Source organism: Acartia tonsa, chromosome 9, assembly GCF_053477335.1.
Source record: "Acartia tonsa isolate MP-2025a chromosome 9, ASM5347733v1, whole genome shotgun sequence".
NCBI classification, from domain to species: domain Eukaryota; kingdom Metazoa; phylum Arthropoda; class Copepoda; order Calanoida; family Acartiidae; genus Acartia; species Acartia tonsa.
In genome coordinates, this window is record NC_137268.1 from 25,607,282 (window position 1) to 25,629,704 (window position 22,423).

At 34.8% G+C, this 22,423-nt stretch overlaps 1 protein-coding gene across 1 annotated transcript in view; it reads left to right on the top strand.

Annotated features, from left to right (window-relative positions):
• Positions 1-22,423, top strand: part of LOC145327459 (hemicentin-1-like) — a 61,585-nt gene that overhangs the window by 16,304 nt on the left and 22,858 nt on the right. Inside the window, exons 9-19 of the mRNA XM_080171007.1 lie at positions 348-400; positions 1,793-1,858; positions 2,833-2,858; positions 3,296-3,353; positions 3,983-4,062; positions 4,707-4,829; positions 9,943-10,092; positions 10,502-10,576; positions 11,019-11,069; positions 12,918-13,010; positions 14,909-15,008. Of these exons, the coding sequence (XP_080027133.1) occupies positions 348-400; positions 1,793-1,858; positions 2,833-2,858; positions 3,296-3,353; positions 3,983-4,062; positions 4,707-4,829; positions 9,943-10,092; positions 10,502-10,576; positions 11,019-11,069; positions 12,918-13,010; positions 14,909-15,008 (875 nt within the window). The remainder of the gene's footprint in view (positions 1-347; positions 401-1,792; positions 1,859-2,832; positions 2,859-3,295; positions 3,354-3,982; positions 4,063-4,706; positions 4,830-9,942; positions 10,093-10,501; positions 10,577-11,018; positions 11,070-12,917; positions 13,011-14,908; positions 15,009-22,423) is intronic.

The window sequence follows — 22,423 nt, forward strand, 5'->3', positions numbered from 1 at the left end:
GTTTTTAATAAATTGATAAAAGAATAATTTTTATTAATTTCAATACGCCTGTAAGGCAATTTTTTGCTTAAAGCATTGTTATTTTTTGAAAGGAGGTAAAGTTTGGTAAAATATATTTCTTTGGATTAAATATGTTTCAAAAATTAATTTTGATATTACAATTTAGAATATCAGTATCATAACAAAATATCAACATTCTCCTACCATTTTATCTATCTCTTTTAAACAAAGAATTTCTCATCTTATAAAAGTTTTTATCTGATAGTTTATACCTGTCCAGGATGCTTACTAGTGGTTTTATTGTTTCCAAATTGTATGAAAGTATGAATAATATGAAAACCTTGTTTAGTACTGGTTTCCCTTGAGAATGGGACTACTGTTGCCAACAATACCAGAATAGGTAATAGTTTGTATTATGTTGGGGTTTCAAGGATTTTAAATTAAAAATAGAATCAACCATTTTATTTAATTATCAAAGTTTAGCTAGAAGTTGACTATTAAGAGTCATGAAGTGTAATAGGTCGTATTAGTAGGTCATTCATAAAAAACATCAAATAATTTTAAGATCTTAATGAAACTTTTTAAATTGTTCGTACTACAGTTAATTTGTGCATTGAAGGTTTTCTATAAGTATGATTTAAATGTATTTTTTATTTTAATAAATTTTTGGTATATTTCATAAAAGTGTTAACTGCCTAAATTTTTAAATCAATATAACAAGAAAACAGTTCTTCTATTGAAAACTGCGAAGTTTAAAATAAAATATGTCTAGCATTTTATCAATGCAAGAAAAAGCTGGATTATTTAAAATTCCTGTCTATAAAGAAAAAAATATGTAGTAAACCTTTCCAAATTCTTTTCAACACACAATAACATTAACTAAAGTAAATTTCCACATGTATACATAATATTTTACCTCAAATACTTGTTGATATTCCAAACAATATTGCGCACATTTTTGTATTGTTTTGGACAAATAAGAAATAAAAGAATGAAAACAATAATTTCATTGATGTAAAGTGCATTAGAATGTGTACTACAGAAAATCTGATTTTTTTATTTAATTTTAGAACAACTTGAATATTATTATAAAATAGCAATGTATGTCAAGTATTCTCCTAGAAAAAGTGTAATCACACATATCCAAAAAGAACAAAAGCTTTTTGCTTTGAATAAATTTTTAGAATCAAAATTAAATGTCACCATTGGTTTTACTTCTAAATTCAGAAGCAAATCTTATTAAATCTTTTCATAGTTTACATTTTTTTATTGTTATAAGTGTCTGCAGATAAGATATTTCTTATGTACTTGAGTTGCATCACTAACTTTTCAATGAGTTTTATCTCGTACTAATAATTGCGTTTTCTATTAGAAAATAATTATATAAAAAATAAACTAGTACTCAATTTATCTATATTACAAAGTAGAACGATGTCTGTCTGTTTGTTTGTCTGTTAAATACCCCCCCCCCCCCAATTTTTTTTAAACTAAAATTAAAATAGTGGGATCGACTTCCCCCCACCAAAAAAAAAATTCCTCTCCCCCCCTAAAGAAAACAAATTTTTCTTTAATTCTAAAATAAGAAAAATTGATTTGATCAAACCTCTTGGGGCAAAGCCCCCAGAGGCTAAGGGCGAAGCCGCAAGTAACTTTATAAGGAGCCAAACTATTATTATTTTTAAAAAAATAAATGGTTTCTCAACCCTAGAAATCTAAACACTAGAATATTCCTGTCAATAATAAAATAAATTTTTTTCTACATAAACTTTGACACTTAAAAATTATATTTTAGGACCGTACTTACCTGGAGATGTGATATCCTTGAGTTGCCTCGCTAAAGGTGGAAGACCCGTGCCTCAGGAATGTGCACTTTTTAAATATTTCAACAAAAATTATTACGTTATATATGACAGCTAACCTTTTTCAAATATACGTTAAATTTTTAAAGTAAACCAATCCTTATAAAAAAGTAAAAGGATCTCTGTCTGTGGGTTTATAAATATTTTTGGGGGGGTTACCACCACCCTCCCATTATAAATCGCCCCTAGAAAAATATGATATTCCCCAAATTTTATTTTCATATTTATATAGTACAAAGTTTTTTTATATTTATAATTTACTACTAAAAATAGAAATTAATTAAATTCAGTTTTTAATTGGAAGCAATCATTCATCTTGATATCAGTTTGAGATAAACAGCAAAATAAATATAAATTTTTATTGAGTAAAAGTCTTGGCGAATATTTAAAATTTGTTGAATAACTCTTTAGATATTTTAATTAGATGGTAATTAAATCTTTAGTGTTATATTTTATTTTATTAAATTTCTGAAATTTATATAACAAAATTTTATAACCATCCTTTCAATAAACACAAATTCTAACCAGGGATTTTAAGCATATTGAAATGAATATTTATTTTCCATTTTCCAAAAATATGAAGTTCAGACTAGTCATTAAGTTTCCCTAAAAATATCTCGCCAATTACCAGAAACGGGCAAGGATGTTGTCCATGGCACTTTTTAGTAGGTCCTACATCCTAAGATAATTAAAGAGAGCCAATTTCCCCTTTCCTATCCAAACACCCAAGGTATTAGGTTAAGCAACACCCAACAGAAAATCTTTTTAAATTCCCAACCTTTGTCTAAAAGTCTTACTGCTTTCCTTTGTGCCAAGGTATTTCCCCAACCAATCTTTAAAACTAATTGAGTTATGAGGCGAATTTTAGCCAAGATTAGAACCCATCGCCTCACCAACTATGAGCGGATGTATTTACTTTCGATTAGAGTATTTGCACTACAAAAATTATGATAAAAGTGTACTTGATTGGTCTAGGTTACATGGTTCAATGGGACAAAGGTAAACTTTTAAAAAGAGTTCTATAATCAGGTAGGGTCTGTACGTCCGTCCGTTACGAATAGCTATTATCATTATATAGGAATGTCAAATGGTACAATTTAAAAACCACATCAACTCTATAAGCAATTTGGTTTAATACATAAATATATTTTCCATTACTATAACCTTAAGATCCTTAACATAAGTTATTTCTTGGCGGACTATTAACTATTACCTATTTCTCAGAGTATGATAGCAGAACTAGATGGGTGGACTATTAACTATTACCTATTTCTCAGAGTATGATAGCAGAACTAGATGGGCGGACTATTAACTATTACCTATTTCTCAGAGTATGATAGCAGAACTAGATGGGCGGACTATTAACAGTTACCTATTTCTAAGAGTATGATAGCAGAACTAGATGGGTGGACTATTAACTATTACCTATTTTTAAGAGTATGATAGCAGAACGAGATGGGCGGACTGAACGAGAAAATGGAACTGGAAGCGCTGAGGAAAGACAATTATTTTTAATATAATCAAAATATGAAGAAAAAAAATGCTAAGAATCCTTCGAAGATAAGGGTTCCAAAATTCCTCAACATTTATTTCTGTTTCTAATTTCATATTTGTAATTATTTCATAAGGCTAATAAAAGTCTTGTGATAATTAGATCATAAAAGGCAATTCTACTAGATATTGATAATCTAATGGTTTAGAACAAAATAAGGTTTATGCACTATACTGCATACTGTATGTTATTCAAATTTGAATGAATTCCTACTTTAATGTTCTTTGTGAACTTTTTATTATTATTTTACATAAATGTAAAATAGGTTTCAACTGGAAATATAATTATAAAACTTAAAACTTTTAATTTTAAAGTAAATGATATGTTCAGTAAATGTACAATGTTCTTATTATAAAGTTAATCTTTCTAATTAGTAAAAGATTATCAACAAAAACGATAGCTTTGGTTAATATTATTTTTGGAGATTTAGTTTTGTTGCTATTGTGATCTTTTAGAAAATCACTCGACAATGAAAGGTTGATTTCCTTTAGGCTTACAGGCGGCTGACGCGCGGCTGCCGATCCCTGAATTTAAGACTCATACTTTAAAAATTATTGTTTTTTTATTTGACAGAGTATAATTCGTGTAGTTTTAAGTCGTCATGATTTGGGGAAAAGTTTGGACTGCATAGTCAACAGTACAGCTACTCAGGTCAAAATTCATTTTGAAAGCTGTGCTAATTTTAACACCTAAATTTTTAAAAGCGGTTCGTCTGTACGTCCGTCTGTCCGTAACGGATAGCTCTTTTCTTTAATTTAGACATGTTATAATTGAGCTATAGATTTAAACTTTGAATGGTGATTCCTATAACAATTAGGTACGAATTAAAAAGCTAAGCAACTCTATAATAGATGTTATATTATAAACTAGACTTCCATATAATCAAATCCTAAAAATAAAAGTATATCCTTTTAAAGTTTACTGCATACTATTTTACGCAATTTCGCAACAAATTATGTACAATTACCAAGCTCGTCAACCATCCAAGCTTTCTAAATTCGCGTTTTGTCCCTTGAAAAGCCGTAGAAAGATATATTTGTCATCTAGAGTATCCGCTATCTAAATACTTTAAATGTTCAATAATGGCCGCACTCCTAGCATATAAGGGCTCTGTATTAGAAAGGAGAGAAATATTGCTGAAAACCATCTAATGACTTATATATGAAAACAAAGTAGCCTAAAACCATCCCGTTACTTATGTGAAGATTCCCAGAGTAGGGTTAATGAATACATTCAGAATACTGGAGATCTGATGTGTTTTCATCTGAACAAATGCAATTTTGTTTTGTCTGTAGGTTCCTGTGATTTCTCGAGTGATTTTGGACGTACACACACCCCCTGAACAGTTGATAATGGACCCAATAAACAACCATCTATCTGAGGGGGGAGATGTTAAAGTTACGTGTAGAGCTTTACAGGTTAGATTTTAGATATTTCTTTACATCTATTTATCTATCTATCCATCAGAATATCCATCTATACCCAAATCTACCTATTCATTCAATATCTAGCTAACTATCTATCCATCAATCTGTCCATCTATATAACAATCTATGTATCTATCCAATTTATATCTATCCATCTATCTATCCATTTTTATCCATCTATCTATCCATTTATCTATCCATCTATAAATCCATCTATCTATCCATCTGTCTATCTATCTACCAATCTATAAATCTATCCATATATGTATATATCCAGGTTTTAGATCAATCCATCTATTTTCTCTATCCATCGGACTATCCATCTATATTTAAATCTACCTTTTCATTTAAAATCTAGCTAACCATCTATCCATCTTTCTATCCATCTATCTATCTATCCATTTATCTATCCATCTTTATATCCATCTATCTATCCATCTATCTATCCATCTATCTATCCATCTATCTATCCATCTATCTATCCATCTATCTATCTATCTATCTGTCCACCTATCTTAATACATCTATATATCTATCCATCTACTTGTCCATATATGTTTGTATCCTACCCCTTTATAAATTTTCTCTTTCTTTATCTATTTCCCTATCTATTCAATTATCTCCTTTTTGCAGGGAGAAAGGGATAGATCAATAGGAAATAAATTTTAAAACTTTTAGATTTTCTCTTGATTTATTACAGATTTACATTTTTTTTGGATATGGCGAATGTTAATTTATCTTTTATTATGCTATCCCTATGTCCCAAGATTTTGTGAGAGAAATAGTCTCCACAAATCTTTTCCAATTACTAATATTTGGCATGAAAACAAGAGACCCAAATTTGGCATTGTCAGAAAAATATGCTGTCATCCAATGATTGGGCTACGAACTTGTTATATTTATAAAAACGCCAATTAATAAATCCATTGACGTTATGATAATCTTTCCTTGTTTTCGTAGATTTTGTCTCTACCTTCCTGTCTCTTCTTCATATGTACTCTCTATACATACGGCTATAAATATATATCTCTTTTTTTCCTAGCTATTTCTACCCATTTTCATCTTTCTCTCTCTACCTTATTTTTACTATCTTTTTTTTTCTCTCTTTACCTATATATCAATTTGTATCTCATATTGTATTCCTTCATATTGTCTTTTTTTCCTTTTTTCTTTTTTATAAATTGTGATTTTTACTCCTTTGTAGTTTTGTATTCTCATCCAACCAAAAAACAAGACCATTAGGATATATTTAGTAGGATGTAATAATTTACAAGTAGGGATTCTTAGCCCACAAATGGTAGAAACATTTAGATGTCTATAATCGTTACATACAATTGTTCCATTCAATTAGAATTGCTAAATTTTAGAAAAGCTATCTTATGATTGGCTTTGTCTGTCCGTCTGTTCGTACTAGAGAACATCTATTTACTATTTACTTGGACCGTCGGTCATGTTAAAAATACATATTAAGGTTTCGTAGTTTTAACATTTACATATTTTGACCTAATTGATGAAAGCAATATAGTTATTATGCTAAAAGGTACAATAAATGTACTTGCAATATATTTTGCTAATTACATTATTAATTATTTTTATCTGTATAATTGATAATTTCGTGACTAACAGTTTTATCGTTTCCTAGTTTTTTTTGTGCATTAATACATACGTATTACATAATTGTGTTTTGTTAATATTTAAACTTGTAATGATTAAATATGATAAACTGTTACTAAATGATTATTAAAACAATAATTATACAATAAATTAAATATTTTACTAAAAATCTTTACATGAATTTCATTTAAATATTATTTAAGTAAATTAAATGTTATCCTTAGTACCAAAATTTGACGGTGTGGTTTCCATCACAGTGTTCCTTCTCTTTATTTTGAAATAAATTTAAAAAGGGTGGGGGTGTTTTTTCGTGTATTAGTATTTCATTTTCAGGAACTTTCAGAAAAGCACCGAATGGACAAGATAAGTTGCTCGTTGGTTAAATAAATCTTCACAAAAATAGGCCTTCTATGTTATAAAACAAACCTAAAAGTTTGTTGCCCCAAATGTTACTTACATAAAGAAATGTCACTGTCGATTCGATACTTTTAATCCTTCTTTGTTATTTTGTCAAGAAATTACCAAAACCTCTTTTACTGAGTTATCATTTAATATCATTTATCAGATAAAACACAGGAAAAAATATTTTTAAATCGAGTAACTAAAACCATAGGCTAAATTTTACAAATCTGTCCGACAGTTTTCCCAAAGTCTGTGTTGGCTATCACAAACGGAATGGAACCCAATACAACCGTGCATTACAAAAATAAACCTTTAATTTTCTAAATTAAAAAAATATATATCTATTTCCTTTTATTTTAGAACATTTTTAAATCAAATTTGGAAAATTTAATTTTTGAAAAAAAATTAGGACGTTTTACTTAAGAGATGTCGCATTAGGACGTTTGTCGTTTAGGATGTTTGTCGTTTAGGAGGTTTGTCGCATTAGGACGTTTGTCATATTAGGACGTTTGTCGGTGTACCTGTATATTTTACATATAGACAATATTTCTTTTTTAAATGACAAAAAAATAAGTTTTAATTTTATTTAACATTTGTCAATCAAAAAATGTAAATATGTATTAAATAATTCCCGATATTAATAATTTAAGACAGTTTGACTTAAATGTAGCCTTTGATTTTTATTATTTTTAAAGATTAAGTGATCAGAATTCAAACATTTATCTGTATTGTTCATATATCATCTTTTGTTTTCTGTATTACCATATGATTTCGTTCTCCTGGTGCTTTCCCTCAAAGTGCCTAGCAAGCACTGAACCTTCCCTATTTTTTAAAGTAAAATAAAAAATGGTGGTAATTTGGTTACCAAACGTCGGAGTGGAAAAACGTTGGAGTGGACAAACGCAGGAGTCCCAAACGTCGGAATGGAACCAAAGCAGGAGTGGGAAAACGTCGAAGTGGAAAAACGCAGGAATTTTGGGACAAACGCCGGAGTGGACATTATATAAGTAAAACGCAGGAGTCTCTATAACAAAATGCAGGATTGTCTATGATATTAAAAAGTTGAGGTTTCAACATTTGTTTAAGTATTTCTACACAAGTTAGGTCAGGTTAACCCTTACAGATCGGGGGGGGGGGGGGGGGGCTTAAAGAGCCCCCCCCCCCCTCTAGTTTTTTCAATCTCATTTTTTTTGTAGGTAAGATGGAGAGCTGTAACTTCATGACTTTTTAAGTTTAGTAATTATACGTCGGCAAGAGTTGATTTTATTAGGATATCTGGTCTGTGTCGGTCGTAGTGTCCGGTCAAAGTCGGTTGGGTAGCAAAAAAAATTAGAAAAAATTATAAATAAATCTTAATTTCTACATTATGACTTTTGTGTATAAGGTAGAAACCTAAAATTTTTTGGTGAATACTTAGATATCAATGACCTTCTGAGAAAAGTGGTGTTATGACCGTTTGACCGCTCCATGACCGACTTTATGACCGATTTTTGTCCGGCTTTTACTACAGACATATATCATGAATATCGTGGCTTCTATTACAGCTAGAGACCTATAATTTTTTTTGGTAAATCCTTGAGCAATAATATACAGATAAATATATTAATTTGCGCCGCCAACCGCAGTTTTACCGCCGTAACCGCCGAAAATGGCGGTTTCCGTTATTTGCCGTTTTTCGGCGATGATCAGAAAAAGTAATTTTTTTGTCATGAAAAATAAAAGTTCGTCCTAAAATTTGGTCATCCTAGCTGCAAAATTGGCCGCTCTACAGCTGTTTTAAAATTTAGCGGCTAGCCGCTAAAAAGCGGCTAAGGAGCGGTCTGACTGCTATGACTAGAAAAAGTAATTTTCTCTAAAAATACACATGAACCACCAGAAAAAATTTTTACGTCTTTATCTGTACCAGGAGCCGAGATAGAGGGGGGGGGCTCTTTGAGCCCCCCCCCCCCCCCCGATCTATTAAGGTGGGAATTGGGGCCCGATCTGTAAGGGTTAAGATATGAATAAACAAATAAGCCCCCTGCAGTTGTTAGGCATTTAGAAAACCTATAAGATGGTTTACAATAGGTTAGGTTAGGTTAAGATATGAATAAACAATTAAGCACCCTCTAGAGGTTAGGCATTAAAAAACCTATAAGTTTGTTTACAGTAGGTTAGGTTAGGAGAGGGACAATAAAGATTAGCAGGTGTTAGGCATTTGAAAAATATTTAAGATATATGGTTTACAATAGGTTAGGTTAGGTTAAGAAAGGGACAATAAAAATAAGGCCCAAGCAGAGGTTAGACATTTAATAAACCTACTTATATTGTTTTACAATAGGTTATAATCATTACAATATAAAAAAAAACATTTACATTTCAACTTTTTTCATTTTTATTAAACAACCATGTTAGAACAACAGGTCACTGTCATGAGAATAGGAACAATTTAGCTGAACAAGCATGTATGTTTTCTTATCTACAGAAGCAGTTGCGTGTCAGTTATGCATTTTTGCAATCACATTTGTAGAAACGCCTGCACTGAAAGTTGTTCGCATCATGGTGGTTCTTTTCAACTGCTTTGCCTGGGTATAGTTGGCAGGATACGGCGGCTGCATGGCTATCTGCTCACAACAAAATCTCTACACGTCTGATTGTTACCAAAGCCAAAACATGAATAAGATGTAATTAAAAATTACAAGATTTTTATGAAATATTTGGAAGATTTTTTGTTATACAATTAAAATAGCTGAAACTCCGACGTTTGTCCCACTCATGCGTTTGTCCCTTCCGACGTTTGGGACTCCTGAGTTTGTCCACTCTGACTTTTGGGACTCCTATGTTTGTCGTAGGAACGGTATTTTTTTTCCTGTGCCTAAAAGTGCCTGGCTACCTTGTTCACAGTATAACATAACCTAACTTCAACTTAAGTAAAATACAATTACAAAATAGCAACCCATTCTTTTTAAAATTCTTTTTTAAAAACGAGGTGGAGGGGGTTCTATGCTGTATTAGTCAATTTTAGGGAAAACAAACTTATTTTGCAACTAATAAATTACATTTTAAGTTTCGTAGCTGCTCTATAGCTATTCATTTTTCATGTGTTTAGAGTCGGCCTGCCGCGTATATTTACTGGAACTCAGACCCTGGCCTGGAGGACCTGGAATCTGCCAACCAAACTGTCCTAGCGGACATTTCAGACGCCCAGAATGGACAGACGGATGAGATATATAATTCAACGTTTACTACAATCAGTACGGTAAAAAAATATTTTTAAGACTGCATGTAAAAACTATTTTTAAAAGGAGAAACTTTCTAAAATCATGATAGTTCCTTAAAAACTTTACATAAACTTTTAATCATTACAATATTTAGTCTTTAAAACAATTTTATGTGTTTAAACTATCATATTCAATTTGTTTCTTAGATATTTATATATTTAGATATTTGACAATTAGGCATGTTGTTATATAGTAAAGTTTCTTTTATTCAAGCCTTAAAATGTAAGTAAGTCAATAATAAACATTTTTAGGATATATTTAAACGGATTTTGTTCAAACTTTAAAATAATACTTTTAAATATGTTGTTACTCACTTTTTGCATTATATTTTTAAAGATTAGTTTGTCTGACCGTCTGATTCGGATGTAATCATATTTGTTTACCTAGGTAACCATCAAAGCTACAAGAAAACTGACAAGTATATCCTGCTTTGCTGCTAATCAAGTTATTGACAATAAAAAGGTAATCTTATTTTAACTTGTGCTTTATCTTCATTTTTTTCGGTCTTAAGGCCCTACAAATCAGTAGTCTCTATAAAGTATTTTAATATGTGTCTCACTTTTTTTTTATAGTGAGCTATTCCTTTGCCATATATTGTGTTTAGTATGTTATTTTAATGTAATAAATACTTATATATGTTTTAGACTTAATATGGTGTAAGATATTATACCTACCTATGTATGATATCATTATTGTTGTAGAATTAGATAGAAATTAGAGCGTATATTTTAACCAATATAAATATTTTTCTGGCATATAAATTAAAGACGAAACTATTTATCATTACAGCATATCCAGGTATGTCAAGGAAATTAGAACTAATCAATAGACGGACGGACATAATACAGAGTATATTTTCATTATGTAAAAACAATTGCAATAATTCTTCTAAAAATAATTTTAGATGGCTCACTTATCAAAATCAGCTAACCTCAATGTCAAATTTCGCCCAGAGGTAAATTTTAAACATATTTCGATTAATATTCATTAATAATTTTGTAATTTTTCTTGTAAAGGGTGAGCAAAAAAAAATGCGTACCTTTTTAAAATTGAAATTGCGCGGCTTGTGTTAATAATAGAAAAATGTTATGCATATCGTTAGAACCGCTATGAAGTCTATTTTTAGGAAATATAAAAACGATTCCTGTGCTACGCATAGTTTAGGAGCTACGTGTTAAAATGTCCCACCTGACTTAAAACTTGACTTGCGAGTAAATTTTGGGACATTTTACTATCTGGCTCCTAAACTATGCGTAGCACAGGAACCGTTCTTATATTTTCAAAAAATACAGTTCATAGCGGTTCTAACGGTATGCGTAACATTTTTCTACTATTAACACAAGCTGCGCAATTTAAAATTAAAAAATGTAGGAATCTCTTTTGGCAAAATATCTTCTCTAATTTTTAGTTATATTTTAAAATTTACTCGCAAGTCAAGTTTTACATCAGTTGGGACATTTTAACACGTAACTCCCTAACTATACGTAGCAGAGGAATCGTTCTTATATTTCAAAAAAAATAGAGTTCATAGCGGTTCTAACGATATGCATAACATTTTTCTACTATTAACACAAGCCGTGCAATTTAAATTTTAAAAAGGTACGCATTTTTTTGCTCACCCTTTAAAATAATGAAAATCAAGAATAATATTAAGCATGGTAAGTAACAAGATACCATTCTTTATATAACAGTATGGTTTCTGTCTTTGTGCAGCTTAAGATCTCACAAACCGCTGAACCGATACTGTTATCCTTGTAGTGAAGGTAGGGTATTTCCACCTTCCTTTAAAACTAAAATTGAAGCTGGAGGTTTGATTTACACCCGTTGTCTCCGCCCCCGCATACTTCAAGTTCAATTGAAGCGCTGGAAAGTGTCATATGTGACGTCATAAAAATACGCCTAAATCCATCTATTTTAGGGTTTCCTTTCCCACTTGTCCTCTCATCCCTCCTTTTTAGTCGTATTATATGACGTTGCACATTACACTTTCCAGTGCTCACTTAGAGGCAGTAACTGTTAGTATTTTTATAAAGCAAAGCTTTGACAGACATTGTCGATAAACAGGGATCGGAAGCCTCACGTAAGCCGCGTGTAAGCCTCAGTGAAATCGTGATTTTATCACTATAAAATTCAGCTGGATGTATAAAACGGCTCTTTAGCAGACAATCCTTCTTTCTTAAATTTTTTTTCTGCTCACAAGCAGGTTTAAAACTGAGGCTTATGCGCGGCTTACGTGAGGCTTCCGATCCCTGTCGATAAATTACTAACTTTGTATAATACCGAGAAAGATTTTTTAAATATCCTGCATTTTAAACCAGGATCCTTTTTTACTCACAAGGATATGTCAGTTTGCATTGAACTTGAATTTACACTGAAAGGGGATTCTAATTGATAAAAGACATATTGGATTTAGACTGATTTAAATTGTTCTATTGGCTATTTTCTTTTATAAAATTTAGATTAGTGATTTTTTAAAGGTATGTGTCTTCAGGAATAAGGTATAATCAACAAGCGAAATAAATCTAAAATAATATTTGGGGGGGGGGGCAGATCAAGGTCACCAATTCTACGATGTGTTGGCCCCCAATGACAGCTGAAATCATGTATAGGTTCCGTGATTTTTTTTCCGAATTAATTTCGTTGTTGGTATAAGCTGATATGATTTTATTCGCTCTAGATCAAAACAAAATTATCTTTGTTTTGGTTTTTTATCTTCTTTAGCTAAATCAAGCACCTTATACTCCAGCTGAGCCTAAAATTAAAATTTATTTGTTTCTCTAATCGTATCTCTTTTTTTCTTTAGATATTCCGTGCAACCAATGAGTTACAAACAGAATATAAAGTAGTGGACGATAATATTTCACTTACCTGTCCTTATGTGGCAAATCCAACACAGGTTTGAATGCTTTTTTAAAGGGTTAAATAAACAGTGGCAGTGTTACTCATAGTGCCAAGGCGATTACAGAACCCCCTTCGCCCACCCACTTTAGGTAAGGTTAGGTATTTTAAAAATACAGGAGGAGTTCTTTGCTTGCCAGGTACTTTGAGAATAAGTGCCTAAACAGCTAAACAATATTTCAAGAAAATCACAACAAATATATCATGAATAGAATATTAAATAGTCGGTTGTAATATAAGCGGCTGTAAACAGCTAGGTTTAAATAATTTTAATTTGATTATTAAACTTGAGATATGGTTATTGATGTTGAAATGACATGATAAACTGAAAAGAAATTGTGTAGTAGTTTTAAAAACTATTATTTAAATAAAATGAATATCTGAAATATTAATTGTTCTTAGATTTATAAAAATGAAGGTTCTTCCGAAAGCTTAATAGGTTAATCGGTTAAATTTTTTCATAATCCTTAAATAATTGAAAATTTTGTAAATCAAAAGTTTTGGTGCATTCCCTCAAAACGCCTGTTTAACACTAAAATCAACCTTTTACTTTAAAACAAATAAAAAACAAGGTGACAACTGGGTTGGGTTACCTTTTTTTCTTATGCCTAACCCCAGCAGTGGACCCTATCCCTGAAGGCCATATAATAGCGATGACGTAGCTCTGCGGGGCTACCAAGCACCCATTATAAACTAACTTAACCTGCCCTATTTAAAAAAGGAATTACTACACATCATAAAGAGTTAATTTCAAAACTTTTATAATATAATCTTTAGTTTTTTTTTGTTGGTAAATGAATTTATCATTAGATATTGATAGTTTATTATATAAGGTGAAGTAACTGTTTTGTAAGAAAATGTGAAAATCTCCTTTATTAATTTTAGGATTAACATAGTGTTTACTAAAAATAGTAAAAAGTAGCTGTCTTTAGTGCCCTATCAAAATGACTAGATGTCACCGCGTTTGGCTTACGTGTTCTATTGACGTCATAGTAAAAGGAAACAGAAAGGGAAGGGGGAAAGAACCCCCTAGAAAATAGATGGGGTATAGGGTATTTTATGACGTCAATAAAATAGGTACGGCAAAAGTGGTGACATCTATCCCTATTTTGCAAATACACAGCCATAGACACGTACATATTAAATATATGTTTTAATGTCTATATTCATGTAGCATAACTGACAGACTATTGAAGCGACAAAATTAAATAATAGATGTTCAATAGAATAGGAAATCCTCATAAAAAATCAGCCGTTTATTAATGAATAAATCAAATTTCCCCCTTGCATTACGGACGGACAGACAAAGTGAAATTGTAGAGCATTTTCGCTACTAATAAAAATCGCAAACTACATTAAAAAAATATGATATAGAGAGGATTTACGGAGGGAAGGGGAATGAAGGGATTGGTTGTCTGCATGACAATTTTCTTGTCTACATGCTAAGAACACTGATAAGATTGTTGGATGATTTGCATTGATGCAATCATTCATTTTGCAAACTTGGGGTTTTTGCAAAGTAAAGTTTTGCAACATGAGCATGTGGGTATGAACTCAAATATTTCAAGTACAAGGGTGATCCTTCTCCAAAACTAATTTCCGCTTTATTCTGTATTGTATGATTTGCAGCAATATAAAGATCAGAAATGTAGTTTCGCTGTTTGCTTACCCTATTTTGTTGATACAAAAAAAATTCATACCATTTTTAAAATATACTTACTTTGTTTAATTAGATACAACAGATTTTAAATAATGCTGTACTTTATTTTTTTATCAACAAAATTTCATGTAATTTTATTTTTTTGTCCCTTGAATTAGAAATAAATTTTTTTTATTGTGTTCAACAACAATTTGTGTAAAAAAACATCTAATGCTTAATAATATGTCTTTGTTAAGGCAAACGTAAGCTGGTATCTAAACAACATACCCCTGGATTCTACCAAGCATCAGTTCAAGTCAATCACTCAAGATAATTCAGAAATCATTTTAACTAAAGGTAGGATTTACAGGGATCTAAAGGGGTAAGACAGTGGCTGAAAAATCCATTTACCTACCCAATGATGATTAAAGTTGCCCCTTGTGTAGATTACAATAAGTGGTTCAAACTTTTGTACACCTAACTTAATGAATCAACCAATCAATAGTAAAAAAAGTCCCTAAAGTTGTTGAGCCAACGAATAAATCAAGTGCTTGTAAAACTTTGGGAACTTGTGTAATAAACAGCCCAATGTCCCCTCCCTCCCTTTAGGATTTATTACTGGGTGCGTAGCTACTTCATGAAGTGCGGCATTGGTGTATTTGTTTACGTCTCGACTTGCTATAGAGTTCGAGTCTAGACCGTTAAAACGGGTACCTATCGCTGCTAACCTGGATAACCTCTAAATGACGGGATACGCCATTAGGTGTTATTGTGGTGTATCTCTGAACCAAATCTTACTACTGAAGTGCATGATAACGGACACAATAAAAACTGTCCCGAATTTGTATTAATTTTGAGGAACACGACTCCAGTGACGTCATATTTTTCTTTCCCGAAAAAGGGAAGGGGGGAAGAAAATCTCTTCAAAAGAGATGGGGAAAACCCCCTTTTCTCCCATCTCTTTTTTCTTCCCCCCTTCCCTTTTTTTCTTTCCCCCTTCCCTTTTTCGGGAAAGAAAAATATGACGTAACTGGAGCTGTGTTCCTCAAAATCAATACAAATTCGGGACAGTTTTTATTGTGTCATGATAACGCGGCCGAACCAACACCAACACTTTAATTGCACGACCTTTGTCTTAGAATTCCTAACAGTGCATAGTAGTCACGTGAGTTGCACCAAGGCAACCCTAAATATTTATGTCGCGCACCTGACATAGCATTAGTAGGAACCATTTTTATAAAAGAATAGAAAAATGGAAAAATGGATAATAACAATTAAAGAGTATGCAGTATTTTTTATGTTTCTTAGAGGCCTAAATAAAATTCAAATAGAGAGGACAGTTCTGTTATTCAAATGCACGAACGAACGTATGAAAATAATGAATATGAAAAAGCATCGCTTTTTAAAGCATAATTTTTTTTCAATGTTTTGAAGAAACTGCTTATAGTGCCTAAAAAATGACGTCATACAATAAATTGACTAATGATAGTATACATTGTAATTGACCAATCTGGCCTATCATTGGTCATTTGTATTGTTTGATAACATTTTTTATTGGGCACTATTAGCTGCTTCGGCATTGAATATCCCAAATAATTTAGTCAAAATCATATTTTACAAATATTATTTTTGTCTTTTAGTTATATTTGTTACAGTTACATAATTGAGTACAAACTATTTCAATATTAATATAAACTCTCAATTATTTAATTTTTTTTTTTTAATTTAAAAATCTAAATTATACGTAAAGATTTATTTTAAAAAGACAGTACATAAAAAACAAGGATTACTTACCATATCCACGACAGCAATTATTCTTAGTAATATACAGTGCGGGAGGGGACAATGGGCTGTTTCTTACACTAGTCCACAAAGTTTATAATAATGTTTTCTTATTCGTTGGCTTAACAACTTTGGGGAATTTGATTGAATTTTGATTGGTTGGTTCATTAAATTAAGTGTCCAAACGTTTAATAATTGTAAACAACAGAGGGTAACTTGTGTGTCATTATTGAGGCTGCTCATCATTTTAAAGGCCATTGTCTTATCCCTTTAGATACCAGCCTATACACCCATATAGTTATGTCTATGTCTATTATTCAACTTTATGTCATACTAAACGTAATTATATAAATACTTTGCTTTTATATGAAAATAGAAAGTTTGATGTTTGATAATGATTGTGAAATAAAATAAAATAAATGAAAATCTGAACTTCAAATTGAATTTCTCTATTCCTATTTAATTTAGTTGATTTCCCCCTCAAATTTATCTTTCTATCAATCTTTCTCCAAATTTGAAAGGTTTTTTAATTATTATTACATGCATACATATTATGCGTTTTAATTTGTTTAATGTAAACCTTTTAAAATCCCTTTATTTTATGACAACAAATTTTCATTCTCATTTCAATTTAAAAATCTGTAGAGAATGTATTTTTGGAAGAACACTGTTGATTTTAAACATACAAGATTTCTTTTTGATTTTTTGACTTTAGAAAGATTTAAATATTTTCAGAAATCAATATTGATTATTAATTCAAAAAGCACAGATTTAATGAACGTGATAAATTGTTTAAGAGTAAAGAGAGGTTAAAAATAATACTTTAAACTATGAATGCTCTGTACCTAGATTACAAATCCTGTTTACAGAATAGTGATCAATAATTAATTAATACTAAAAAGCCTCTAGGGGCATAGCCACCAGTATGATATAAAGCAGTAAGGTTCTTTGTTTGTACGTTAAAATCTAGTTTACCACTTAAGTGAGCAGCTTTACATAGGTCTCAGCATAGTTTCATACAAATTTGTTTAAATATAAGTTTATTAGTCTATTCACCAGTATCCCACCCCTAGATGCTTGGGCCACAGCTGCTGGTAGAAAATTTAGAAATAGGATGAAAATAGATTTTCTTAGAAAAATATGATTTGTGAGTATTTCAAGAAAATCTGGATAAAAAAATATTATTATAATAATTCTGTGAAATTTTATCTGATAAATGCACTGCTATTTTTTTATCTTTTGTTATTTTCAAACACATTTTTTAAACAAGTACAATTAGCCCATTAGTAATCCAGAAACAATAAGATTTGAATTCTATGTATAGTAAGCTCTTTATATTAAATTTTTTTTCATAAATTCTATATTAAATTCTAAGATTTAATTCTTATAAGTTACTCATATGAGTGATTCTCCCCTTCTTAAAGTCTATCTTTATCAAAGCCAGTACGTAAGTAATATGTCAAAGAATAAATATGATAGAAATTAGAATATTCTGAAATCCTTAACTTCAGACAAAAAAAATTCCACTGTATATTAAAAGCTAGTTGCTTTGTCCATTGCTTGTAGGCGAGGGCAGGGAAAACATGAAAATAGTATGAAATCCATCCAAGACTTTTTTAAAGCTTCACTAGAAATTAAAGCTTTTTATAGTGCTTATAAAAAATGACGTCATACTGGCCTACATTTGCATTGGTCAATTTTATAGGAACTAGAAAGAGCTTCCTGAAAAGTATCTAAATCAAATACGAAGCATTAATTCCAAGATCATTAGCTTCTCATAAAATGATGAGTTCTTAAATATAGGAACAAAAAATAATATGTACCTATATTCCTGAAAGGTATACATGACAAAGTTATGAATATATTCCTTTATACATTTAAGAACTTGGTATAACCTTAAACAGAATAGTAAATGAACCTTAACTATTTTCTCTCTCTCTCATGAAATTTGTCCCACACACTCTCTCTCTTTCTCTTTTGATTTTTTTTCTCCATTAATATATCATTCCATCTAATTATTTACATTTTTACTATTACTGTTTTATTTGTTTATTTTATAGATAATTAGCAGCTTCGCCCCTAGCCTCTAATTTTTTCCTTTTTGGGGGAGAGGGGGAGCGTCTGAAAACCATCACAGAATCAGTCTAGGTATATTGTCTAAAGAGTAGAGCCCAATCGGTTGAGTGGTTACTGAGATCTTAAGCTTCAGACGGACAGACAGACATCGTTCTAATTTGTATTATAGATAAATTATCAATCTATCTATATGTTTTCTGAATATTTTTCTAATTTGTCTCTTTTAGCATTTTTATTCTAGCTGTATACTCACTGCGAATTTTAAAAGAAAAAAAGTTGACCCTCAAAATTTCACCTTAAAGTGACACTTTTCTAATAGTTTATAGTCCACTAACTCATAAGCAGTAAGAATTCAAATCCATTAAGTCCCTTCTAACGAGATATTGGCAACTTTTTGCACACATTTTTGCAAACAGCAATTATTCCCATTATTTGAAGTTTTGGATAATAACATTTTCATAAAAGTTTTCAGTAATAATCATTTAAGATCCATTGTTGAGAAAAAATAACTGAAAAATGTGTTTCTGTGGTATCCGCCTAGGGTTGAGGGTGAGGGACAGCTGGACTCTCCCTGCTGGCTGGGGGCTCTGGCTGACTGGGGGTGACGGGTGTCACCCCTTCCTCTGGGGCTGCGGGCTCGTTCCGGGGTCCAGGTATCTCGGTGGCGGCGACGGTTGTCGCCCCAGGCACCAGCGTGGGGGCGCTGGATAGCACCCCCCAGTCTTCACAGGGGTCCAGGTCTCTCGGTGGCGGCGACGGTTGTCGCCCCAGGCACCAGCGTGGGGCGCTGGATAGCACCCCCCAGTCTTCACAGGTGGCGGCGACGGTTGTCGCCCCAGACATCAGCTTGGTGGTGCAGGGAAGCACCTCTCGTTCCTTCCAGGTGGCGACGCCGGTTGGCGTCCCATACATCGACTCAGACTCGCTGGCTAGCGCCTCTTGCCTCTCCCGCTCGGCGGCCGCCCGGGCCTCCCCGTACACCCTCCCGGTGGCGCTGGGTAGCGCCCCTCGGCTCTTGCTGGGGGTGACAGGGGTTACTTCCTCCTTCGGGGGACGCGGCCTGACGGGTACCATCATGTTGAGGCCGACCGGCAGAGGCCGCAGGACTTCTGGCTCCGCAATGTTGGTTGGCTGCACGAACACCGGTCCCATGTGGTTGAGGCTGAGGTCCAGGCCAACCCGGTTGGGTTCAGCCGCTCCTCCCAGCACGTTGATCCTGGCCACTATGGTCCCAATCTGAGACACAGACTCCTGGGTAGCCGCGGCCCCAGCGGCGGCAGCTGGTTGGGGTGACAGCTGGGCATCTCCCTCCAGGTGGACCTGGGTGTCAGACTGGTTGCATGCAGGTTGTTGGGCTGCCTGGTGTTTCTTCATTGCCTGGTCCCAACCGGTTCTACACTTGGCGGCTGTGTGGCCGTTGAAGCGGCAGCGCCCCTTCGTCCAGCTGGGTCCCATCAGGCCGGCTTCCCCGGGGTGTATCAACCTGCCAGGTCTCTCCTCCTCCAGTTGGGGCACCAGCTGACAAACAGGGTCTCCCCTACTAGGGGTCAGGCGGTGCTGGGCTGCTTGTGGTGGCTCCTTGGTTACATTCAGCCTCCTCCCCATACACACAGGTCCCTTCCATCCAACAGCGGCTCTCCTCTCCTGGGTGGCGAGGCCAGCCTCGGCCTTAGCTTCTGCAGGTGCTTCTCCACATGAGGGATCCTGCCTCTGGGTACGCCAGGTAGTTGGTAGCAAAGGCCGTTGATGGTGCCAGTCGGAAGGGGGGCTATGATCTCTGGGGGGTACCTGTGGCTGGTGTGTGGACAGGTACCCACAGTTGAACCAGCAAGGCCCAGAAGATGCCATACTGATGGTAGCCTGAACTGCATTCTGGACTGCCAGCAGGCTGTTGGTAGCCACCTGAGTTGGGCCAGAGTTGCCAGCTGGTATTGCGTCCCTGCCAGGCTCCGTCAGCTGCTGGTGGGGAGCCCCTGCGGTGGTTCTGGTTTTGGCAGGGGGTGCCCTTCCTATTGACTTCCCTAGTTGGAGCTCTGCATCCTGGTGGGCCTCCATCTTCAGCAGCATGGGGGGACTTGGCTGGGACGTGTGCAGTGGTTCAACAGAGTAGAGGCATCTGGTCTTGGAGTGTGGGGGAACAGCCTCACTGCTGCTGGTCAACCCTGCTCCCTCCGTGCTGGGTAAAGCCTTCCACTGCAGCAGGTCACCATTCCCCATCCTTAGGCCGGTCCCCAGTCGTTCCATGCCTGGGGGCTCCCAGGGAGGCTTGGGTGGCGGCTCCCCCACCCCCAGGTACGCGTCGGGCATCTGGGTGAAGAGCCTATTCCCCTGGGACAGCTCCCCATCCTCCAGCTTGGTGAGGCCAGCGCCAGGGAGGACCTTTCCACCCCAGAAACAGGTGGTACTGGCCCTAGGGCTGGGCCCTTTTGGAGTCTCAGTTCTGGTGGTAGTGTCCATCTTGGGGCTGGCCACTAGGTCTCTGAAGCTTGTCACCTTCTCATTAGGCTCAGTTGCGTCGTTCAACACCCCCAGGAGGACACCTACAGGTTCAACAATCCCCAGTCCAGTATCGCCATTTCTCGTGCGTTGAGCACCAACTGTACAGGAGCTGTGCAGCGGACATTCAGTCACCCTTCCAGACAAGGGCATCTCAGGGACCAGGGGTCTGTGACCTGGCATGTGTTTGATGTTTACTGTACTCAACACAGTAGGCCAAAGTAATAACAGAAGCAGTATCTTGTATGAAGAAGCAGAGAGTGGTGGGGTACAGATGTTGGTGGTTCTGGTCCAAATGAAGACTTCTGTCCACCACAGTGCCAGCAGCAGGCCTAGGCACACAGTTAATGCCCAATCAGGAATGTCTTCTATTGCCGCACGTCGGGCTAGGGGCTGACAATTTCTTATCTTGTAGATATAGGAGCAGAGTAGAGTAGCCGCGCCGCAAGGAGGTTCGAGCCGGCTCACCCCTATTATAAATACTATAGCTGTGTAATTAGGGTGGTAGTCCACGTAGCCGTAGGCTCGGTCCTCCTGGCTCAAGAGTTTCTGTGGCTGGCGCGTCCCCATGATAAGTAGCAGGGGGTTGGTCTGTTGGTGCCAGCATCTTGTTTAACTGTTGAGCCTGAGTTGTTCTCCTTTCCAGTATAGCTCTTGATTTCTGTGATAACCAGCGGATCTTAGCTTAGAGATAAAAGGGAATATGTTAGGTATCCATAGATGTCTCTAGGAGCGTATCCGCTAGTAGATATATGGATAGGTAGGCTATCTATATATATATGGCTACACTCCCATATATATATACGTGTATAGGAATATCCCCAGAGCTAGCTAGCTTTCCTCCTTGCTCCAAAAAAATCACGCTTCCTCTGTATATAGTTCACAACTATGAGGGTCGATGGTCCAGGTACACACCACCACTGCCCAGTGTGGGGCATCAAGTCAGGCTATATCCACAGGGTGGGCGTACTTTCGTTCAGTTACCATATCAGTTTCCAGTGTTGTATGGTGAGGTTAGTATTCACTTACTTGCACCCATGATACAAAACAACACTATTTATCACTTGGGTATTTATATATACATATATTTGTTTCACTAACCACTCAGCTTTGAAGTAGGGTTGGCAGGGCTAGGAAGATGTTGAGGGTCTGAGCGGGTTTAAGGAACTGGTTTAGTTTTCCTTATCACACTGTAGATAGGGAGGGAGGAGCTTGCAAGTTTTTCTCCTAAAAAAATATCTCTGTTGTATGCTATAGAGTGGCCCCTCTCCTGTGTGTGTGTGCGTGAAATCTCCTTTCCGTGCAGCGCGCTTACGTACCGTCAATCCGCGCACACAGGTAAAACGCGCACTTATCCCTCAACTCGCTCTCTCGTTGGTCCGCTTTGTCCGTTGAATTTTATGATATTTCCGCACTCC